The sequence below is a fragment of the Agelaius phoeniceus genome, unplaced genomic scaffold (genome assembly GCF_051311805.1).
Source record: "Agelaius phoeniceus isolate bAgePho1 unplaced genomic scaffold, bAgePho1.hap1 Scaffold_437, whole genome shotgun sequence".
Taxonomy (NCBI): Eukaryota; Metazoa; Chordata; class Aves; order Passeriformes; family Icteridae; genus Agelaius; species Agelaius phoeniceus.
Window position 1 is genome coordinate 1 of NW_027510009.1, and position 16521 is coordinate 16521.

At 63.8% G+C, this 16521-nt stretch overlaps 4 protein-coding genes across 4 annotated transcripts; 1 reads left to right on the plus strand and 3 right to left on the minus strand.

The window, feature by feature from the left end:
- Positions 1-557: 557 nt before the first annotated feature.
- Positions 558-3369, minus strand: LOC129134571 (protein PRRC2C). The gene is made up of 6 exons (XM_077173226.1): positions 3255-3369; positions 2977-3095; positions 1923-2098; positions 1204-1288; positions 941-1007; positions 558-729 (listed from the first exon to the last, which is right to left on the minus strand). Exons 2-6 carry the CDS (start codon positions 3068-3070, stop codon positions 579-581), a joined length of 573 nt encoding a protein of 190 aa, XP_077029341.1. The 5' UTR covers positions 3071-3095; positions 3255-3369; the 3' UTR covers positions 558-578.
- Positions 3370-5676: 2307 nt separating this feature from the next.
- Positions 5677-9671, minus strand: LOC129134574 (lymphotoxin-alpha). Its single transcript, XM_077173227.1, has 4 exons — positions 9361-9671; positions 8800-8833; positions 8349-8399; positions 5677-6108 (listed from the first exon to the last, which is right to left on the minus strand). Exons 1-4 carry the CDS (start codon positions 9520-9522, stop codon positions 5681-5683), a joined length of 675 nt encoding a protein of 224 aa, XP_077029342.1. The 5' UTR covers positions 9523-9671; the 3' UTR covers positions 5677-5680.
- Positions 9672-10486: 815 nt separating this feature from the next.
- Positions 10487-11578, minus strand: GPANK1 (G-patch domain and ankyrin repeats 1). Its single transcript, XM_054654243.2, has 2 exons — positions 11284-11578; positions 10487-11195 (listed from the first exon to the last, which is right to left on the minus strand). The coding sequence occupies exons 1-2, from the start codon at positions 11469-11471 to the stop codon at positions 10625-10627; spliced, it is 759 nt and encodes a 252-aa protein (XP_054510218.2). The 5' UTR covers positions 11472-11578; the 3' UTR covers positions 10487-10624.
- Positions 11579-11662: 84 nt separating this feature from the next.
- Positions 11663-16362, plus strand: CSNK2B (casein kinase 2 beta). Its single transcript, XM_077173228.1, is given in 8 exon segments — positions 11663-11756; positions 12120-12203; positions 12722-12824; positions 13310-13425; positions 14119-14194; positions 14809-15001; positions 16175-16223; positions 16225-16362. Coding segments are annotated over 7 exon segments (651 nt in total). The 5' UTR covers positions 11663-11756; positions 12120-12131; the 3' UTR covers positions 16267-16362.
- Positions 16363-16521: the final 159 nt, after the last annotated feature.

Sequence of the window (16521 nt, forward strand, 5' to 3'; positions counted from 1 at the left end):
GGCAAATGGGGTAAAAGGGGGCCTGGGGGGGTTAAATGGGGGGTAAAGGGGGTAAATGGGGGCAAAGGGGGCAATAAATGGGGGGCAAAGGGGTAAATGGGGGTCTGGGGGGGATAAATGGGGGTCCAGGGGGGGTTAACAGGGGTCTGGGGGTGCTAAAGAGGGGTCTGTGGGGGGGTTACAGAGGGGTCTGGGGTCCCACTGTGGGGGTGGGGGCTCCGTGCAGGAAGGTTCTGGGGGTCTCATGGGTATTTTGGGGTGGGGGTCTCAGGGGTATTTTGGGTATTTTGGGGGGGTCTCAGGGGTATTTTGGGGTGGGGTCTGACTCACCTGGGGGGCGGGGGCTTGGTGCGCGCCCACCCTGGGGGTCTCAGGGGTATTTCAGGGTTATTTTGGGGGATCTCAGGGTTATTTTGGGGTGGATCTCAGGGATATTCAGGGTTATTTTGGGTGGGGGTCTGACTCACCTGGGGGGCGGGGGCTCGGTGCGCGCCCACCCTGGGGTTCTCAGGGGGATTTCAGGGGTGTTTTGGGGTGGATCTCAGGGCTATTTTGGGTATTTTGGGGAGGGGTCTGACTCACCTGGGGGGCGGGGGCTCGGTGCGCGCCCACCCGACGCGTCGGCAGCGCCCCCCCGCTCGCGGCCGCCCCTCCCCCGCTCGGCGGCCGCCCCCAAACTGGGGAACTCCTCCCGTGAGAACCGGCCCGGGAGGGGCGGGGCCCTGGCACCTGCGGGACCCCGGAAATGAGGGGGGGACCCCAAAACGGGGGGGGGCCCAAAAACCCCGGGGGGGGGCCCAAAACCCCAGGGGGACCCCAAAAACCCCGGGGGAAGGGGGGGCAGGGGGGCTCCCCAAAACCCCCCCTGAGGGGTCGGGGGTGCCCCCAGTGGCCACAGGGATTTGGGGGGGGGGTCCCCGGGGGTCCCCCCAGCTCTCACCATCGGCGGGGGAACCGCTGGCCTGCGCCCAGGACTTTGCCACGCTTGGCGGCGGGGGGGGGGGGTTCTGTGGGGGCAATTTGGGGAGGGGTCAGCACAAGAGGGGTGGGGGGGGTCACAGGGACCCCTCCCCAGGACCCCCCGAGTGCCCCCATTGTGCAGGGCCGGGGGTCCCTGGGGTGGTCCAAAGCGCCCCCGTGTGCACCCTGGGGACCCCTCCCCATTGCCGGGGGTCCCGGGGGGGTTTGGGGTGGGGGTCTCACCTCGGGGGTCCCCGGGGTCCCCGCAGGCGGCTGCGAATCCGGCGGTGACGGCGACTGCGGCGGGGGAGGGGCGGAGGGCTCGGAACTGGGGGGGGAGGGGGCAAAGGGGCGGGGTCAGGGGGGGAGACCCCTCCCCAAAGACCCCCCTGGGGTGAGACCCCTCCCCAAGGATCCCCCTGGGGTGAGACCCCTCCCCAAGGATCCCCCTGGGGTGAGACCCCTCCCCAAGGACCCCTCAGGGGGTGAGACCCCTCCCCAAGGATCCTCCCAGGGGTGGGACCATCCCCCAGGACCCCTCCCCAAGGAGCCCCAGAGGGTCCCGAGGGCAGGGATGGGGGCTGGGGGTCTCTGGAGTACCCCAAAGTCCCCCTGGGCTGCAGCCCTGGGACCCCCTCCCCACTCATGGGGGTCAGGGGGATCATTCTGGCCCCTCCCCACCCACAGGGGTCGCTCTGCCCACATTGGGACCCCCCCCCACTAATGGGGGTCAGGGGTGGAGGTCCCTCTGTCCATCCCGAGCCCCCTCCCCAGCCCCAAGGGGGGGGGTCCCTGCCCATCCTGAGCCCACCCCCCAGCCATGGGGAGGGGTCTCACCTGCAGGGGTCATGGGGGGGTCGCTGCGGCTGGCCCATCCCAGCCCCCTGCCCATCCCTGGGGGTCCCTGTGCCCCCTCCCCAGCCCCAAGGGAGGGTCCCCAGCCCCATGGGGAGGGGTCTCACCTGCGGGGGTCGGGGGGGGTCGCTGCGGCTGGCCCATCCCGAGCCGTCTCGGGGCACCAGGGCCACGTTGGGGTCGTTGCCTTTGTTCTCGGCCTTCAGGCTCGGCAGGTGCGCGGGGGGGGGCATGCGCCGGGTGGGCACCTTGCCCAGGCTCTGCAGCCCATGGCGGGGGGCGCCTGGGGGGGGGGAGAGACCCCTGAGTGCCCCCCGAACCGACCCCGGGACCCCCGAACCAACCCTGAGCCCCCCTGAGCCCCCCAGGCCTTGCCCAGGCTCTGCAGCCCATGGCGGGGGGGCGCCCTGGGGGGCACAGGGAGGGGTGAGACCCCCAGACTGCCCCCGGGACCCCCAAACTGCCCCTGAACCTCCCTGAGCCCCCCAGGCCTGGCCCAGGCTCTGCAGCCCATGGCGGGGGGGCGCCTGGGGGAGGCAGGGTCAGGGTGAGACCCCCAAACCGACCCTGGGACCCCTGAACTGACCCCAGGCCCCCCCCAGCCCCCCTCATTTAGCTACAGGGGGGGGTCACACCAGAGGGACCCCCCCCCAGGACCCCTCGAACCTCCTATTTTGGGGACCCCCTCCTCCCTCCCCAGCTCCCCCCCCAGAACCACGGGGCTCTCATTTTGGAGACCCCTCCTCAAACCTACATCCACCCCCAAACAGCGGGGGGGGGGTCCCCATTTTAGGGACCCCACAACCCCCCCCCCCCCCCAAAAAGCGGGGGGGGTCCCATTTTAGAGACCCCACAACCCCCCCCAAAACCACGGGGGTCCCACTTTGAGGACCCCTCCCCAACTCCCCCCCAAACCGACTGGGTCCCATTTTGGAGCCCCCTCCTCAAACCCACAAATCCCCCCAAAACCATGGGGGGCTCCCATTTTAGGGACCCCTCCCCAACCCCACCCAAAACCGAGGGGTCCCATTTTGAGGACCCCAGAGCCCTCCCCCATTTTGGGGCCCCCCTCCTCCCTCCATGACCCCACAGCCCCCCCCCCCATAACCCGGGTGTTCCCCCCCCCCCCCCGTCCCTTGGCCCATTCCCCGTCCCGGTTACCGGCGGCGCGGGGGGGCTCGAGCGGCCGCCCCCGGTAGCTCTCACTGAGGCTCAGGCAGTTGTAGCGCCGGCCCCGCGCAGCCCGATCGCTCATGGCGCCGCATCGGCCGCACCGGGACCTGCGGGCGGGGAGCGGGGGTCACACCGGGGCACGCGGGGCCGCCGCTGCCGGTACCTCCCGGTACAGGCCGCAGGCCGCGCCCCCCCACCTCAGAACACCGGGGGGGTCACGGAACCGCCCCCCCCTCCTCACACACCCCCCTAAGCACCGCCCACACCTTACCGGGACCCCCGGCCCCGCCCCCTCCCGGTACCGGCGGTGGGGGATGGGCCCCGGTGTGAGGGGGCCTCGCCGTTCCAAGATGGCGGCCGGGCCTGCGCTGAGGGAGCCGGGATGGGGGGGGGGGGGGGGGTGTTACGGGTGGATCTGCGCGCCCTCCCCCGGTTCCCGTACCCACCTTGTCCGCCCCGGGCGGGCTCCGCGGCGGCGGCTCCGCGCTCGGGGGCGGCGGGCGGGGGCGGGCGGGCGCCGGATGGCGGCGGATTCCGCTGCCCCCCCCCTCCCTCCCTCCCTCCGACACAGGGCCCGCGGGGCCTCCGCGCATGCGCCGCGCGCCTCGGGCCGCACCGCGCGCAGCGGGGGGGGCGAGGCCGCCGCGGGGACGCGCCGCCATTGGCTGAGGGAGCCGAGCGGGCGAGACCAATGCGGGGTGGAGGGAAGGGGGGGGAGCGCGCTCCCCCGCGGAGTGGAGCGGTCCTGGAGGTGACGTCATTTGGCGGCGGCGCTGCGGCGCCCCCTGGCGGACGGGAGGGTTGGCGGCGCTCGTTGCCGTGGTAACGGGAGCCGCGCCCACCGAGCGGGGGAACTGGGGACACTGGGAGGGACTGGGGGCACTGGGAGGGACTGGGGGCACTGGGAGGGACTGGGAGGGACCGGGAAGCGCCGGGGACAGCCCACGCTCCGGGCTTCCCCCGCGGCCGGGGAGATTCCCGGTAAAAAACCCGCCCGGGTTCGACTTTTTGCCCAAACTCCGCTTTTATTGGGACTTTCCGTGATAAATTACACAGCAGTGAATAAATTACCGTCCCCGCTTCGAACCGCGGCTTTTCCGCCGCGAAATTTGCCATAAATAGATAAAACTCTATTAAAAAAACCCGATACAAACGTACAAAAGTTACCAGTAGAAAAACTCCATAAATAGTACAATAAGTTAAATTTAGCTTTTCGCAGCGCGTTTGTCGACCTCAGTTGGTGCTGCTGGTGCTGATTCCAGACGTGACCCGACCCCCGGACCCCTGAGACCCCCGAGTCCTTGAGACCCCCAGAGCTCTCAGAGCCCCCCAAGACCCTGAAGCCCCCTGAGACCCCCCACCTCAAGACCCCAAAGTCCCCAGAGCTTCTGGAGCCCCCCGAGACCCCCAAGACCCTGGAGCCACTGGGACCCTCAGAGTCCCTGAAAGCCCCTGAGACCCCCAGAGCTCCCAAAGACCCCCAGAGCTCCCAAAGACCCCCAAGACCCCAGAGACCCCCAGAGCTCCAAAGACCCCCAAGACCCCAGAACCCCAAAAGCTCCTGAAGCCCCCCAGAGCTCCCCAAGACCCCAAAGCTCTCAGAGACCCCAAAACCCCCAAGACCCCAAAACCTTGAGAGCTCCTGGAGCCCCCAGAGCTCCCCAAGACCCCAAAGCCCCCTGAGACTCCCAGAGCTCTCAGAGACCCCCAAAAGCCCCAAGACCCTGAAGCCCCCAGAGACCCCCCCAAGACCCCAAGGCCTCCAGAGCTCCTGAAGGCCCCAGAGCCCCTGGAGTCCTTGAGACCCCCAAAGCTCTCAGCGACCCCCAAAGCCTCCAGAGCTTCTGAAGCCCCCAGAGACCCCCAAAAGCTCCAAAACCCCCTGAGACTCCCAGAGCTCTCAGAGACCCCCAAAAGCCCCAAAACCCCAAAGTCTCCAGAGACCCCTGAAGCCCCCAGAGCCCCAGAGCCCCTGGAGTCTTTAAGACCCCCAAAGCCCCCAGACCCCCAGAAGCCCCTGAAGCCCCCAGAGCTCCTGAAGCCCCCAGAAGCCCCCAGAGTTCCTGGAGTCTTTAAGACCCCCAAAGCTCTCAGAGACCCCCAAGACCCCAAAGCCTCCAGAGCTCCTGAAGCCCCCAGAGACCCCCAAAAGCCCCAAAACCCCAAAGCCCCCAGACCCCCAGAAGCCCCCAAAGCCCCCAGAGCCCCTGGAGTCTTTAAGACCCCAAAGCCCCAGAGCCCCTGAAGCCCCCGGAGCTCCTGAAGCCCCCAGAGGCCCCAGACCCCCAGAAGCCCCTGAAGCCCCCAGAGCCCCCGAAGCCCCCAGAGCCCCTGAAGCCTCCAGAGCCCCTGAAGCCCCCAGAGCCCCTGAAGCCTCCAGAGCCCCTGAAGCCCCCAGAGGCCCTGAAGCCCCCAGAGGCCCTGCAGACCCCAGAGCCCCTGCAGACCCCAGAGCCCCTGCAGACCCCAAAGCCCCCAGACCCCCAGAAGCCCCTGAAGCCCCCAGAGCCCCTGAAGCCTCCAGAGCCCCCAAAGCCCCCAGAGCCCCTGCAGCCCCCAGAGCCCCTGCAGCCCCCAGAGCCCCTGGAGTCTTTAAGACCCCAAAGCCCCCAGACCCTCAGAAGCCCCTGAAGCCCCCAGAGCCCCGAAGCCCCCAGAGCCCCTGCAGCCCCCCAATCCCCCCCAGCCGCCCCTAATCGACCCCCAGCACCCCAAAATAGGCCTGTCCAGCGCCGTGCAGGTCGAGGAAGCGTCCGGCCGAGGTGGTGGCCGCCAGCCGGTCCCCGCGGCGCAGCTGGAACACGGCGCCCTGGTACAGGGTCTCTGCCCAGAGCCCCCCGAGCCCCCCGGCCGGGCAGACGGAGCGGGCGGCGCGGAGCAGGGGCACGTCCCGGGGGTACTCCCGGGATAACCGGGACACCGCCAGGCGAAGCGGCCGCCGGGGGGCGCCCCCGGGCCCGCAGCGCCCGCCCGTGAAGGCGGCGGAGGCGTAGACGAAGTAGAGCCCGTCCCGGGGCACCACCAGGCGGTTCCCGCGCAGGCGGACCCCGTTCCGCACCAGCGCCGGCGCCACGCCCGCCTGCCAGCGCAGGGAGCCGCGGGACGAGGGCCAGGAGGAGGCTGCGAGAGGGAAAAAGAGAATTAAAATATAAAATATATACAAAAATCCATAGAAATCCCCAAAAACTGCCCCAAAATCCCCGCCTGCCAGCGCAGGGAGCCGCGGGACGAGGGCCAGGAGGAGGCTGCGAGAGGGAAAAACACGGTTAGAATACAAAAAATAATAATTATATAACCAAAAATATCCGAAAATCCACAGAAATCCCCAAAAAACTGCCCCAAAAAAGTGCCCCAAAATCCCCGCCTGCCAGCGCAGGGAGCCGCGGGACGAGGGCCAGGAGGAGGCTGCGAGAGGGAAAAACTGGGTTAGAATATAAAATATATACAAAAATCCATAGAAATCCCCAAAAAACTGCCCCAAAATCCCCGCCTGCCAGCGCAGGGAGCCGCGGGACGAGGGCCAGGAGGAGGCTGCGAGAGGGAAAAACTGGGTTAGAATATAAAATATATACAAAAATCCATAGAAATCCCAAAAAACTGCCCCAAAAACCAGAGAGAAATCCCCAAAAAACTGCCCCAAAAAACTGCCCCAAAATCCCCGCCTGGCAGCGCAGGGAGCCGCGGGACGAGGGCCAGGAGGAGGCTGGGAGAGGGAAAAATAGAATTAAAATATAAAATATATACAAAATAAAGCAAAAAATCCATAGAAATCCCCAAAAAAACTGCCCCAAAAACCAGAGAGAAATCCCCAAAAACTGCCCCAAAATCCCCACTTGCCAGCGCAGGGAGCCGTGGGACGAGGGCCAGGAGGAGGAAAAAGGGAAAAATTGGAAAAGAGAAAAATTGGGTTAAAATACAAAAAAAAAACCCTAAATATATAACCAAAAATATCTGAAAATCCACAGAAATATCCCAAAAAACTGCCCCAAAAAACACAGAGAAATCCCCAAAAAACTGCCACAAAAAACACAGAGAAATCCCCAAAAAAACTGCCACAAAAAACAGAGAGAAATCCCCAAAAATGCCCCAAAAAACACAGAGAAACCCCAAAAAACTGCCCCAAAATCCCCGCCTGCCACTGCAGGGAGAGGGCAAGGAGGAGGCTGGGGAGGAGAAAATGAGTTAAAATATAGAAAAAAATCTAAAATAAACCCGAAAATCCACAGAAATCCCCCCAAAATCTCAGCCTCCCACGCCAGGGAGCCCCGCGAGGAGAAACTGGGTCAAAATACCAAAAACAGATTCCAAAAACGCACCCAAAACCCGCGGAAACGTCCCCAAAAATCCCGGAGGGGCAGGGAGGGGCGGGAGCCGGGGCACCGGAAATGCCCAAAATAGCCAAAAACACCCGAAAAACCCCAAAAAAAACTCCCAAAAAAATCCCCGCCTCCCACGGTTGGGATCCCCAGTTCCTCCCAGTATAAACCAGTATAAACCAGTGACCCCAAACCCCAAACCAGTGACCCCAACCCAGTACAAACCAGTGACCCCAACTCCAACTCCCCCGTTAACCCTTTCCCAGTCCCCCCCAGTATAAACCAGTATAAACCAGTATAAACCAGTAACCCCAAACCAGTATAAACCAGTACAAACCAGTGACCCCAAATCCCCCTTTAACCCTTTCCCAGTCCCTCCCAGTATAAACCAGTAACCCCAAACCAGTACAAACCAGTGACCCCAAAACGCCTTTTAACCCTTTCGTAGTCCATCCCAGTACAAACCAGTGACCCCAAATCCCCCTTTAACCCTTTCCCAGTATAAACCAGTGACCCCAAATTCTCCTTTAACCCTTTCCCAGTCCCCCCAGTATAAACCAGTAACCCCAAATCCCTTTTAACCCTGTCCCAGTATAAACCAGTGACCCCAAATCCCCCTTTAACCCTGTCCCAGTATAAACCAGTGACCCCAAATCCCTCGTTAACCCTTTCCCAGTACAAACCAGTGACCCAAACCCCCCTTTAACCCTTCCCAGTATAAACCAGTAACCCCAGATTCTCCTTTAACCCTTTCCCAGTCCCCCCAGTATAAACCAGTAACCCCAAATCCCCTTTAACCCTTTCCCAGTACAAACCAGTGACCCCAAATCCCCCTTTAACCCTTCCCAGTATAAACCAGTGACCCCAAATTCTCCTTTAACCCTTTCCCAGTCCCCCCAGTACAAACCAGTGACCCCAATCCCCCTTTAACCCTTCCCAGTACAAACCAGTGCCCCCAATCCCCCGTTAACCCTTCCCAGTACAAACCAGTGACCCCAATCCCCCGTTAACCCTTTCCAGCCCCCCAGTGCCCCCCGTTCTCACCCACGACGTGAGCGGCCGGTTTGTCCCCTCGTGCCACCTGCGGGGGGGGCCCTGGGGACAGAACGGGGGGGGGGTTGGGACACCAGGAGTGACCTGGGGGGGTCCAAGGGGGCTCTAAAGGGGGGGTCTGGGGGGGCTCTAAAGGGGCCTGGGGGTGTCCCAGGGGGTCTGGGGGTGACCCAAGGGGTCCCAGGGGGACTCTGAGGGGGTCCCAAGGGCTCTGGGGGTGTCCAAGGGGGTCTGGGGGTGTCCAAGGGGGGCTCTGTGGGGTCTGGGGGTGACCCGGGGGTGTCCAAGGGGTCTGGGGGTGTCAGGGGGGCTCTAAAGGGGCCTGGGGGTGACCCAGGAGGGTTCTGGGGGTGTCAGGGGGGCTCTGGGGGTGTCCAAGGGGGGCTCTGTGGGGTCTGGGGGGCTCTGGGGGTGTCAGGGGGGGTCTGGGGGTGTCACTCACCGGGCAGGGCTGGGGGTGGCATCTCTGGGAGCTCCTGGGGGGGACAGAGAGGGGTCAGAGAGGGGACAAATGGGGGGGGGGGGGGGGGGGGACAAATGGGGGGATAAATGGGGGGGACACAAAAGGGTCAGAGAGGGGACATGAGGGGGGTCCATAGGACACACAGGTGACACACAGCTGACGGGGGGGATACATAGGACACACAGGTGACACACACACACAGGTGACACTGGGAGGGTCCATATGACACACAGGTGACACACAGGTGACACACAACGGACACACAGGTAACACACACAGGTGACACGGGGGGATCCATAGGACACACAGGTTACACACAGGTGACACAGGGACACACGGGGGGGGGGGTCCATAGGACACACAGGTGACACACAGGTGACACACAGGTGACACACACGCACAGGTGACACACAGGTGACACGGGGGGGTCCATAGGACACACAGGTGACACACAGGTGAGAGGGGGTGACACACAAGGGACACACAGGTAACACACACAGGTGACACAGGTGACACAGGGGGGGTCAGAGGGGTCCCTACCTGCGGCGGCAGCCGCGTGGCCCCGGCCGGCAGCAGCAGCAGCAGCAGCGGCAGCAGCAGCGACAGCGCCGGAGGCACCGCGGGCCCGGCGGCGGCACCGGGGGCACCGGGAACGGCCACGGCGGCGGCTCCGGGCACGCGGGCCCGGGGGGGCCCGGCCATGGCGGCTCTGACCCGGCCCCGGCCCCCCCCGGGCCTTAAAGGCCCCCCCGGCCCCCGCACGGGGCGGCCCCGGGACCCCCGGGACCGGAAACGGGAACCGGAAACACCGGGGGAGGGGGGAGGAGCTTGGGGGGACCCCTCCGCCCCCTCCCCCCCAAACTCCACAGCCGCCCCCCCCTCCCCAATTAATGAGCGCTGCCCGCTCCCCCAATTAACGAGCAGTGCGGTAATTAACGGCTCAGGTTGTTAATTATGTTAAATTATGTTAAATTATGTTAATTAGACCCCGCCTCTCCCCCCCACACACTGGGTTTTCCCATTGTGGGGGCGGCGGGGGGGGGGCCCAAAAAGCGGAACCGCCCAAAAAAACCGCCTGGGGGGGGGGGGACCTAAAAAAATCCCACAGGGGGAACCCAAAATTGCACTGGGGGCGGGAAAAACCCAAAAATTGCACTGGGGGGGTCCCAAAATTGCACTTGGGGGGGGGCCAAAAATCGCCCCTGGGGGGGGTCCCAAAAAATCAAAAAAAATCCGGGCCCCCCCCCCAAAAACGGCCCTGGTCGGGTTCCAAAAAATCCGGGGCGGGGCCCCAAAAATCCGGGCAGGGGGGGGGGCACGCCCAAAACCAGATGTGGGGAAACCGAAACTCTGAGGGGGCCCCCAAAAACCGCCCTGGGGAGGCCCCGAACGGTCCCGAGAGGGCCCCAAAAATCCGGGGAGGGGCCCCGAAATCCGCCTGGGAGGGGTCCCAAAACCACATTGGGAGAATCTGAAACCCCGGGAGGGCCCAAAATCCGAGAGCGCCCCGAAAATGTGGGGGAGCCTGAAACCATCGGGGAGGGGAACCCCAAAGTGTCCTGGGCACCCCAAAAACCGCCTGGGGAGGAGGGGAGGAGGCCCAAAACTGCTCGGGGGTCTCTGGGGGGGCTCAGGGGGATTCAGGGGGTCCTGAAGGGGTTTATGGGGGTCTCTGGGGGAGGTTTGAGGGTCTCAGGGGGGTTTAGGGGGTCCCGGGGGGGGTCTCAGGGGAAATTCTGGGGGGCTCTGGGGGTCTCCGGTGTCCCAGGGCTCTCTCAGGTGCCTCAGAGGGGTCCGGGTGGTCTCAGGGTGGTCCCGGGAGGGATTTTGGGGGTCCCGGGGGTCTCAGGGTGGTCCCGGGGGATTCCCGAGGGGGTCCCGGTGCTCTCAGGTGCCTGAGGGGGCTCTCCGGTGCCTCCTCCCGTTCCCATTCCCGCCTCAGCCGGATCTCCCATCCCCGCTCCGCCTCCTCGGAACCGAACCGGGCCCGGTTCTGCTCCCGGTGCTGGTTCCGGTCCCGGTCCCGGTGCGGCCCCGCCACGGCCGCGGTGTCTCCGGGCCCGAAGTGCGAGATCCGGGCCCGGTTCCGGTACGGGCCCCGAGCCCAGCCCAGCCCGGCCCGGTCCCGTTTGAGCTCCGTGGGCACCGGGAGGAGCCGCCCGCGCCCCGCCGGGCCCAGCCCGCCGCCGGCCCAGCCCGCCCGCAGCAGCAGCCGGTAACCGGGACCGGAGCAGGCACCGGAACCGGGACCGGGAACGGAACCGGGAACGGAACCGGGGGCAGCGCCCAGGCCCAGCAGGTGCGCGGTGGAGCGGCGGTGCCGGGCGGGGGAGTCACGGAACGAGGCCCCGCAGCTGCGGCAGAAGTGGGCGGGGCTACGGGAACAAACATTAATTATTAATTATTAATTAATTAGCGAATTAATAATTGATTGATTAATTAATTAACGGGGATCGCACCCACCTGGGCGGTTCCCCGGCGGGCTCCGCGCCGCCGCTCTCGGTGAACAGGCTCTCGTAGAAGCTCCGTGCGGCCGCCCCGGGATCGGCGGAGGCCGCGGAGGCCTCGGGGAGCGGCGGCTCCGGTTGGAGCTGCCCGTCCTTCCAGCCGCCCGCGGGCTCTCGGGCACGGCGAAAGGCGATCAGGGCCATGGCGGCCACCGGGGGGATTCTGGGGGTCCCTACCGCCGCCACCGGAAGTTGTGATCGGTGCTGCGGAACCACGTGACGCACCGGGCGGGCTCTGATTGGTCCGCACAGGCGCGGGACCGCAGTTCGGGCGGAAGCTTCGGCTGAGCGCGGCGCTGATTGGTCAACGGAGCGGAAGTGGCGGGCGGGCGGTGGTGATTGGTTGTGTCGGGCGGGGGGGCGGGGTTTGGGGCGGAAGCGGCGGCTGCGCGTGCGCGGATCGTGCCCGGAGCGCCCCTCAAGCGGCGGGTGAGGCCCGGGGGGGCACCGGGGCCACCGGGACGGGACCGGGAGGGTCTCGGGAAGGGCTCGGGGGGTTCCTGGGGCTTTCTCAGCGTCGTCCGGGTTCCTTCCGGCCCGCCCTGGGGTCCGTGCGGTTGCGGGGGTGCGGGCAGTGCGGGGCCCGGTGAGGCCCGAGGGTACCGGGAGGGCTCCGGGAGGGTCCCAGGGGCACGGGGACGGGCCCGAGGGGGATTTGGAGGTTCCCGGGAGGGGTCCCGGGGGGGATTTGGGGGGTCCCGGGGAGCTCCGGGGGCACCGGGAGGGATTTGGGGCACCCCAGGCGGATTCGGGAGTTCCCGGGGGTCTCACGGTCGCCGTTGCTCCCCGCAGACCCCCGGGACCATGAGCAGCTCCGAGGAGGTGTCGTGGATCTCGTGGTTCTGCGGCCTCCGCGGCAACGAGTTCTTCTGTGAGGTGGGCACGGGACCCCCAAAGGGACCCCCTAGGACACCCCGGGATGTCTCAGGACCCCTGAAGGGACCCCTTGGACACCTCTGGGTCCCCCCAAGACCCCCTCGGGACCCTTGAGGACCCTTTAAGACACCCCCAGATACCCCTGGGAGACTCCTGGGACCCCCTGGACAATCCCAGGACCCCCTGTGGCACCCAGAGCCCCCCCAGGACCCTCAGGACACCCTCAGGGACCCCCAGGACCTCCAAAGGAACCCCCCAGGACCCCCCAGAGTCCCCCAGGACCCTTGGGGACCCTTAAGGACACCCCCAGATAACCCCAGGACACCCCTGGGACCCCCGAAGGGACCCCTGGGAGACCCCCCCACCCCTTCTGGGGGTCCCCAAAGCCCCCCCCCATTGTCCTGCCCGGTGCACGAGGGTCACATCCAGAACAAGCTGAGATCCCCTGAGCTCCCCTGGTCCTGCTGCACCCCCTGGTGCCCCCCAGGTGCCCCCCAAGCCCCCCCATTTCCCCCCAGGTGGACGAGGATTACATCCAGGACAAGTTCAACCTGACGGGGCTGAACGAGCAGGTGCCGCACTACAGACAGGCCCTGGACATGATCCTGGACCTGGAGCCCGGTAATGGGGGCTGGGGGCTTTGGGGAGGGGGCTGGGGGGGGGTTTGGGGCTCTCATGGGGGTCTCTGGTGCCCCTGATCCCCCCATGTGTTGCCCCCTCCCCAGACGAGGAGCTGGGGGGATTTGGGGGGCTGGGGAGGGGTCTCGGGGGGCTGTGGGGACTCAGGGGGTTCTGGGGGGGGGTCAGAAGGGGTCTCTGGGGTCTTTCGGGGGTCTCTGGTGCCCCTGATCCCCTCTCACCCGTGGTTGTTGCCCCCTCCCCAAATGAGGAACTGGAGAACAACCCCAACCTGGGCTTTGGGGGGGTTTTGGGGGGCTCAGGGGGATTTGAGGCACTCGTGGGGGTCTCTGGGGATTTGGGGGCACTCGTGGGGGTCTCTGGGGATCTGGGGGCACTCGTGGGGGTCTCTGGGGATCTGGGGGCACTCGTGGGGGTCTCTGGTGCCCCTGCCCCCCCCTCACCCGTGGTTGTTGCCCCCTCCCCAGACGAGGAGCTGGAGGACAACCCCAACCAGAGCGACCTGATCGAGCAGGCGGCCGAGATGCTCTACGGGCTGATCCACGCCCGCTACATCCTGACCAACAGGGGCATTGCCCAGATGGTGAGGGACCCCCGGGACCCCTCCCCAAATCCCTGAGACCCTCCCCAAATCCCCCCTGGGACCCCTGATCCACGCCCGCTACATCCTGACCAACAGGGGCATTGCCCAGATGGTGAGGGACCCCCGGGACCCCTCCCCAAATCCCCCCTGAGACCCTGAGACCCCTCCCCAAATCCCCCCTGGGACCCCCTGAGCCACTCCTGAGACCCCTCCCCAAATCCCCCCGGGACCCCTGATCCACGCCCGCTACATCCTGACCCACAGGGGCATTGCCCAGATGGTGAGGGACCCCCGGGACCCCTCCCCAAATCCCCCCTGGGACCCTGAGACCCCTCCCCAAATCCCTGAGACCCCAAATCCCCCCTGAGCCCCCTGATCCACGCCTGGTACCTCCTGACCAACAGGGGCATTGCCCAGATGGTGAGGGGAGAGACCCCCTGAGACCCCCTCATTCTCTGAGACCCCTCCCCAAACCCCTCTGGGACCCCCTGAGACCTCCCTGAGACCCCCAGAACGCCCCCTGAGCCCCCTGACCCCCATCCTGAATAACAGGGGGATCACCCAGATGGTGCAGAGAGACCCCCTGAGACCCCCCTCAAATCCCCTGGGACCCCCCAGGACCCCCCTGGGACCCCGCAGGACCCCCCTGGGACCCCCCAGGACCCCCCTAACCCCCCTGTGCCCCCTCCCCAGTTGGAGAAGTACCAGCAGGGAGACTTCGGGTACTGCCCACGGGTCTACTGTGAGAACCAGCCCATGCTGCCCATCGGTACTGGTTTATACTGGTGTATACTGGGAAGGACTGGGGAGGGGTTAACGGGGGATTTGGGGTTACTGGTTCATACTGGGAGGGACTGGGGAGGGGTTAAAGGGGGATTTGGGGTCACTGGTTTGTACTGGGAGGGACTGGGGAGGGGTTAAACGGGGATTTGGGGTCACTGGTTTATACTGGGAGGGACTGGGACAGGGTTAAAGGGGGATTTGGGGTCAGTGGTTTATACTGGGAGGGACTGGGGAAGGGTTAAAGGGGATTTGGAGTTACTGGTTTATACTGGGAGGGACTGGGAGGGGTCGCTGTGGGGTTTATTTGGGGTCTTTTTTGGGATTTTTTTGGGGTTTTCTCCTACTGAGTTTTTTTTGAGGTTTATTTGGGGTCTCTTCGGAGTTTATTCGGGGTCTTTTTGGGTTTTTTTGGGATTTTTCCCCTAACTTAGGTGAGTTTATTTGGGGTCTCTTTGGGGTTTATTTGGGGTCCCTTAGGGCGGATTCTTCAGGGTTTATTTGTGATTTATTTGGGTTTTTTTGGGATTTTTCCCCGCGGGGTCCCTCAGGGCGGTTCCTTTGGGGTCTCTAATTTGGGTCTGGGGTCCCTGCGCCCCCCAGGGCTGTCGGACATCCCCGGGGAGGCCATGGTGAAGCTCTACTGCCCCAAGTGCATGGACGTGTACACGCCCAAGTCCTCGCGGCACCACCACCACACGGACGGCGCCTACTTCGGCACCGGCTTCCCGCACATGCTGTTCATGGTGCACCCCGAGTACCGCCCCAAGCGCCCCGCCAACCAGTTTGTACCCAGGTCAGCCTTGGGGAGCCCCAAAAAATCCCCAAAATTCAAATGTGCACCCCGAGTACCGCCCCAAGCGCCCCGCCAACCAGTTTGTGCCCAGGTCAGACATGGATCCCCCCAAAAAACCCCCAAAATTCACAGGTGCACCCGAGTACCGCCCAAGCACCCGCCAACCAGTTCGTGCCCAGGTCAGAGATGGATCCCCCAAAAAATCCCCAAAATTCAAATGTGCACCCCGAGTACCGCCCCAAGCGCCCCGCCAACCAGTTCGTACCCAGGTCAGCCTTGGGGTGCCCCAAAAAATCCCCAAAATTCAAATGTGTACCCTGAGTACTGCCCCAAGCGCCCCGCCAACCAGTTCGTGCCCAGGTCAGCCATGGATCCCACCAAAAAATCCCCAAAATAGATGGGATCCCACCAAAAAATCCCAAAATTCAAAGGTGCACCCCCAGTACCTCCTCACCAACCAGTTCAAACATGGTCAGACATGGGATCCCCCAAAAAATCCCCAAAATTCACAGGTGCACCCCAAATACTGCACTGCCAACCAGTTCGTGCCCAGGTCAGCCTTGGGTGCCCCAAAAAAACCCCAAAATTCACGAAAGAAAACCAGGTGGGATTCAAAAAATAGCCAGGGGTACCAAAAAAAAAAAGCCAGCTGGAATTGCCAAAAACCACAAATTGCAAAAAGAAAATAGATGGGATTTAAAAAAAAAATACGGAATTGCAAAGAAAAAACCCCGTCGGAAACGGCCCTGGGGCTCAGGGAAATGACGCCAAAGCCCCAAAGAAAATGAGCTCAAAACTCAGGGAAACAACCCAAAAAACCCAGTGAAAACAAGGTCAAAACACAGGGAAATGACACCAAAAACCCAGCAGAAATGAGCACAAAAGAAGGGAAAATGACCCAAAAACCCCAGCAAAACAAGCGTGAAATTCAGGAAATAACCCAAAAAAAAGCAAACGAAACACGGGGAAAATGAGTTGAAATCTCAAGCGTTTACACCGATTTTTTTCTCTGAAAAGTGAAGAAAATAGAATATCCCTGTAAACTGACCCCCCTAACTTGAAACCACCCCAAAAAATTCCTGAAAAAAATCTCCATTTTTCCCCCAAAAAATCCCCATTTTTTCCCCCAAAAAATCCCATCTTTTTTCCCAAAATGCTGGTTTTTCTCCCCAGGCTCTACGGGTTCAAGATCCACCCCATGGCGTACCAGCTGCAGCTCCAGGGGCCGCAGCAACTTCAAGAGCCCCGTCAAGACCATCCGCTGAGGGACCCCCAAAAAAAACCCCCCAGGACCCCCAAAATCCCCCCTGGCCCCCCAAACCTGCAACCCCCCCGACCCCCAAAAGAGATTTGGGCTGAAACGCGGTGATTTTGGCTCTTTTTTCGGGGAAATTTGGGGCGTCTTGGGCCTTCGGGCCTGGTTTGGAGGGGTTGGGTGATTTTGGGGTGGTTTGGTGGAATTTGGGGTTTTTGGGTGTAATTTTGGGGTTTTTGGGGTGGTTTGGAGTGGTTGAGGTTGG